General features: G+C 48.1%; 1 protein-coding gene across 1 annotated transcript; it reads right to left on the bottom strand.

Annotated features, from left to right (window-relative positions):
- Positions 1–967: 967 nt before the first annotated feature.
- Positions 968–1,867, bottom strand: LOC148215296 (vomeronasal type-2 receptor 26-like). Its single transcript, XM_088144046.1, has one exon. It carries the CDS (start codon positions 1,865–1,867, stop codon positions 968–970), a length of 900 nt encoding a protein of 299 aa, XP_088000172.1.
- Positions 1,868–6,567: the final 4,700 nt, after the last annotated feature.

Raw genomic sequence — 6,567 nt, 5'->3', positions numbered from 1 at the left:
CACTAGCAAAGAGTGCATTTTTATAAAGGTTGATCAATATGGTTCTTTTTCCTGTTTATCTGTCACTAGCCAGAAAACTTCTTTCTTAAAAAATACTTGAAGCAACAGATTCTCTTCTAGAAAATTCTTCCTTTTCTGACCTTCCTACCTCAGGGAAATCTATACATGTGCTTGGGATAGAGAGAAACTCTGCTTCTTATTTCCTCACTGAACCTGCTAAAATACAGTTTGGTCCTATGACCATGGAACATGCTTTTGTATTCAACGAACACACTAGTGAATTTATGTCTGTACCTGTCAGCCCCACTAGATAAACCAGACCATAAAATCAAGTCAGCAGGAAGGCCAAAACTACTTTTATTAAGATTGGCTATAATGACAAAAATCTTGCTAATCTGATTGTGTTGTACATCTTCCTCCTTATAGTTCAGTGTATTATGGAGGCAACTGCCTGAGCTGCTTCTGAATGTTACCTCATTGTGTCTTTTAAAAATGTTTTATTCCCTTTTGCCTAGGCAATGGAACCTGGATATCTCCATCAAGGTCATCATCCCTACTCTCTACAGAACCTGAGAATTTCCAGTGTGTGGCTGCTTCAGAAACAATTCATTGACCTTGTTTTTTTAAACCAAAAGCTCTTCTGTATAGAGAACAGATTACCCCAGAATCCACATTCCCCTAGACAAATATTAATGTGATATCAATTAAATTAACCAGCAAAGTTAAAATGATTATTTGTATAGCTCAAGACTGTAACTAATTAAATGAAGAACAATTTTGGGTGCCCCATAATATCTGGGGGGTTTGCCAACATGGTACAGGTCCCAGGAGGCAAATTGCTCCATAGGACAAGCACTCACAATAGACAAGGCAAATATAATTGTATTTTGATCTCAGGCTTAAATGGACACTTGGAAAAATTCTCTGACAGATACATATTCAGGATTTGAGGCAAACAGACATGTCTTTAAAACTTTCTTTTCATTACCTGATGCTTATTGTTCAGTTCAGGTCTCATCATAATGATGAAACATTTGGGAAAAAAGATACACACCAATAAGCCAGCGCTGGAGGAGATCATGGAGAAGATCTCCACAGCCAGCATGTATTTTCCTCTGGTGCTTAGATAGGTTGGAACAAAACACAGCCAAACACTGCAGAAGACCAACATGCTGAAGGTGATGAATTTGGCTTCATTGAAGCTGTCTGGTAACTTCCTAGCTAGAAAAGCAGCAGAGAAGCTGACCACGGCCAGGAAACCCATAAAGCCCAAGACACAGTAGAACATGGTGACTGACCCCTCACTGCACTCCATGATGACTTCTTCAGACATTGAGTGCACATCAAAATCTGGGTATGGTGGGGACATTATCAGCCATGCAGCACAAAAGCTGGCTTGAACAAGGGAGCAGGAAAGAAGAATGAAACTGACCATTCTTCCACCCACCCATTTCCTCAATCTGGAACCAGGTTTGGTGGCCATGAATGCTAGAACCACAACAAACGTTTTGGCCAATACACAAGAAACTGCCACAGAGAAGATGATGCCAAAAACTGGTTGTCGAAGCAGGCATACAATCGTATTAGGTCTCCCAACAAATAGAAATACACAAAGGAAAGAGAGGAGGAGGGAAAGGAGGAGAGTATAGGTGAGATTCCGGTTGTTGGCTTTGACGATGGGAGTGTCTTTGTGTTTAATGAAGATTATGAGCACCAATGTTGTCATAAAAGAAAAACCAAGTGAAAGAGCAGTGAGACTGATTCCCACAGGCTCTTCATAGGACAAAAAGGTGATCTGCTTTGGTATGCACATATATCTGTCGGGGTCTGGATAATGATCTTCTGGACACATAGAGCAGTCATCCATGTCTGAAAAACAACATGACAACTCTGGATGTAGTGAATTATACACAGTGTTCTACCTATATGAAATGGCTTAGTCCCATTATATTTGAAATATTCCTACCCTTCTCCTTTGATATTTTCCCCTCTGGACACAGAAGACAATCATAGCAGCAAAACGGCTCCCCTTCTTTCTTGGCCTTGCTGTATCCTGCCTCACAAGGATCATTACACAAAGAAAAAGGTGTTGTCTATCCATCAATAAAAATGAATATTTTAAGATACAGTGGAAAAGGAAATGTTTGGAGAGATACTGTTACTGGGGAATCAACAGATTAAAAACCAAATGATAAAGAGAATTAAAATAGTATGATGTCATTTTGGAGAAACAATAAGTGGTCTGCAATGAACTCATTATACATCTACTATTATTGGAATCTACGACCCTCTATAAACATCATTCCCACTCTCAATAGGTGCTCTATGTGCTTGGTAGGGAATTATAGTGTTCTAACCTTCTTAATTTGCATGTCACTGGATTGAAGAAATTTAGGAGTTAAGACTAGAAGACAATGGTTTTGATTGTCCATACCTAAATTAGAGGACCTACAAAGGGAAAGAAAAGGGTGCAATATTCTATACCAAATATTTGAAATGTAAACATTCTTTTATCTATTCTTTTCTTTCCCCGAGGCATTTGTACATAGTCTAGCCTTAACCTCCATCAATAGAGAAATTTTATGCTATATAAAGGAAGGCAGACAGACATCTAACCTGATTGAAGCCTACTGGCCATGTGATGGAATCTACAGAGATATTGAAGAACTTGTCTGGTGGAGCTGTGGGATCTATTGCTCCAATTTTAACTCTCAGAAAGGACTGGTTTGGGAATGTCATCCAGTTGATGATATCAAATCCACCAATGAATTCTCCATTTGTGTCAAAGGAGACCTTTTCACCAACACTGTTGTTGAATGAGACACTTCTCAGAAAGGAATGAAGCTACAATACAGAGACACAGAGAGAGAGAAAGAGAGGGAAGGAAGGAAGGAAGGAAGGAAGGAAGGAAGGAAGGAAGGAAGGAAGGAAGGAAGGAAGGAAGGAAGGAAGGAAGGAAGGAAAAGATTCATACTTGATGTTGTTTTGATTGCTTTTATTTTGTTGTATATCAGCATCAAACAAATAACATAACATTCAATCCAAAATAGAAGCAGGAGTAGGATATAATACTAATAAAATTAAATTAAAATTGATTAATAATAAATTTATATTGCAAATAACTATATTATACTATATTTTTATGTTATATTATTATACATTAGAAAATATAAAATATAAAACCAGTGAAAAATCTGTCAAATTACAATCGGTTTCTAAATGCTATAAGTAACCAAGGTAGATGACCTTAGGTAACCACATAAGAAATACTAGGATGAATAGGGCTATAACAATTTAAAATTATCCTTGCTTGTAATGAGCCTTATACTTTCTGTAACCCTACTAGAGTTTGATTTGAATTATTGCAGTTATAACTGAACAAACTAGAAGCAAGATAAATGAAATCATAGGGTAACTGAACACATACCCCATTTCAGTTACCCTATGATTTCAGTATATATTATAAAGATATATACTATAAAAAGAGAGGGAGAAGAGTTTATGAGTCACACTGAGTTATGGTAACCTAGATGGTGCTCACAATCGCCTGACTTGGAGGAGTCATTTGCGTTCAATCATAACCTGGTTATGTAAGTGGGCTACAATGTCTGAAATGGTTGCCTCCTGGCCAGCTAGCAAGAGATTAAGGTAATCCACCTCTCTCCTGCCTGGCTATTGTGTTACAAATGGGGAAATAAACCTATCTTGTGTCAGGTTCGGTCAGCACGGGGCTTTGGGGAAGCTCGCAGCCAGACCACGCGAACTCCACCGGCGGCAGCTAGCGAGGAAAAGAGGAACTGAAAGCGCTGCTAATTAATGGGCCACCTGCGCCCAGCCAAACAGGAAAACGGCAGCGGAAGCTTTAACTATACACTGATAACGGCGCGAGCCAACAATGAACGGGGCCACAGGCAGCGAAACAAGATCGCCACGCAGCACAGAACCCTCGGGCTTGCACGTAATGGGGGGGGGGCAACCCAAGCCGGAGGGGACTGCCAATGAAGGACAATGGACCCTGACCGAACCTGCCATCATGGACAATCAAGAGGGATTATTGGGGGGCCGATAATCCACAGCGGTAACGCGATCGCGCGGCGGAAAAAAGCGCGGGAAGGGGGGAATATAACGAGTGATGCAATTGTACCAAGCCAGTCCTGGCTTTGCTTGTGACTGCTACGTTACGCATGAGTAAACCTCTTTTGTGAGCCACACGTGTCACGAGAGTTTCTCTGTCGAACGGGGCAAACCTTACATAAAGCCAGGACTCATCATTAGCGCTACCCGGTACCACCGAGGAGCGTTTCCCTTTCTAATACAGGCATGACCAGCGACGAGGAATCCGTGGGTCAGCTGGAGCACGAGGAACCCGGACTCGAGGAGGGACGGTCAGAGCTACCTGGGAGCGACGGGACAGCGGCCAGGGCCGGGGACCATCCAACGGAGCGGTGGTCAATGTGCGTGAACCAAGGACCAGACAGCTCAGGCGTCACGACAACCCGGGGTTCGGGGGCCCGGAACCGCGAGCGGGACGAGAAGCTCACCCGACTAGAGGAGAGGATCGAGCGGCGCCTAGACGCCATGGAGGTGATGCTCCAGACCTTGCTACAGAGAGCGGGACCATTGGCGGTGAGCGATGGCACGAGCAACAGGGGTGGCAGCCCGGCACCCCAGCCGGCACTGCCCACGATGCCCCAGTTGGTGGACCGACGGGCGGCGGACGCCCTGAGACTTCGAGGCATCACCGGGAAGTTCTCAGGGGACCCTGAACAGCTGCCGCTGTTTGACTTTTTGACACACGTCAGGGGTTTTATGCAGAGGGGTGGTCACCTATTCGCTAGGGACGAGGATAGAGTATCCTACGTGGCCGAGCTGTTAGACGGCCAAGCAGCTAGCTGGGTGATCGGACTGTACGACGCCAACGCAGCGGAACTGCGGAGTTTCCCAGACTTCATGCAGGTGCTCCGGGACAGATTTGAGGACACATTGAGCACCAAGCGGGCTGAGGATGACATCCTGCAGTTCAGACAGCGGGACAAGTCGGTATTGGAGTACGCCCTGGAGTTCCGGAGGTTGGTAGAGAAGCTCACGGACTGGCCGGAGTCCCTAAGGGTGAAGTATTTTAAGAGGGGGCTCAATCCAGAGATACTGGAGCGGGCACTGGGACGGGATGACCCGTCCACAGTGAAAGATTGGATCTGGCTGGCCGGAATGGTGGAATCGGCGTGGCGGCAGATTCAACAAAGCGCGAGGCGACGGGACCAGACAAGGGAACGGCCGAGGGAGAGACCCTCAGAGGAAAGGCGGAGCAGTTGGCGGCAGTCCACCAGGGGGCGGGAGGCAACCAGAACCCCGAACCTGTGCTTCTGTTGCAGAGGTAGAGGCCACCGAGCGGCGCAGTGCCTGATGGAGCGGGAAGGAGCCTCACCACGGCCCGAAGTCAAGCCCCCGCATCCTACCGGGAAAAGGGCTGGTGACCGACCGCGAAAGAGTGCAGTGGCGGCGGTGACTGAAAGAGGACGGATGGGGTGGTCGACCCCGGAGATGGCGTCCTCCAGAGAGGACTCGGAGACGGCGGGAAACGAGGCGCGCTCGCACTGAACGGCGTCCCAGTGCGAGCAGGGGAACCGAGGCACGCGGACCCAATCGGGGATGAGGACTGCCCTCCGTTCCGGGTGAGGATACACATCCGGGGGGTGAGATCCGGAGGGGAAGCACAGCTGCGGGCGCTGCTGGATTCAGGCTGCACCCACTGCTTGATGCACCCAGCTGTGGTCTCGGGACTCGGACTACAGCTGAGGCCCCTCCGGGAGCCCATTGCATTCAGCCAGCTAGACGGCTCACTGGCGGGGGGGGCCAGCTCAGTATTACACCGAGCCGGTCCAGATGACGATCGGAAGCCACCGGGAAGAACTAAGATTTGTGGTGGTCCCGGTGGCCGAGTACGCAGTGGTGCTCAGCTTGGCGTGGCTGCGGCGATGGAACCCACGGGTTGACTGGACGGCGGAGGCAGTGCGATTCGGGGTCGACAGGCCAGCAGAGTGCGAGAGCAGAGGGGACCGGACCGTGGCGACGGGCGCGACCGCAATCACAGACGGGCAAGTGGAAGATCCGAGGCACAGGGAGGCGAGACGAGAGCAGACGGAGCCCGAGACGGCAACAGCAGCAACAGCAGCGCCGGAACCCCGGAGACTCGCAACGATCCCGAGGTGTGGGGAGGCAGCGGCGACTGGCGGAACAACTGCAAAACGAGAAACAGAGTCCGGGGAACCCACGACGAGCAGCGGAATCCCGAGGCAATATCGAGACCTGGCGGCGGCATTCGGGGAGAAGGAGTCCGACCAGCTCCCTCCACACCGACCCAGTGATTGCGCCATCGAGTTAGAGCCAGGGGCAATGCTGCCCAAACTGAAAATGTACTCCCCGTCAATGAGGGAGATGGGGGCTCTGTGGGAGTTCATAGACAAGAACCTAGCGCAGGGATTCATCCAACCCGCGAAGTCACCATTAGTGGCCCCGGTACTATTCCGGGAGAAGAAGGATGGCTCACTCCGGATGTGCGTGGACTAC

The sequence above is a fragment of the Python bivittatus genome, unplaced genomic scaffold (assembly GCF_059951505.1).
Source record: "Python bivittatus isolate LINGU-HERP-01145 unplaced genomic scaffold, Pbiv_v1 ctg000430_np1212, whole genome shotgun sequence".
Classification (NCBI taxonomy): Eukaryota; Metazoa; Chordata; class Lepidosauria; order Squamata; family Pythonidae; genus Python; species Python bivittatus.
Note: the sequence above shows the minus strand (reverse complement) of the source record. Positions and strands in the feature narration are given on the sequence as shown.

What these genes read in the sequence shown, in the direction of transcription:
- LOC148215296 (XM_088144046.1), bottom strand. Translation starts at nt 1,867, where the DNA reads ATGGATGACTGCTCTATGTGTCCAGAAGATCATTATCCAGACCCCGAC.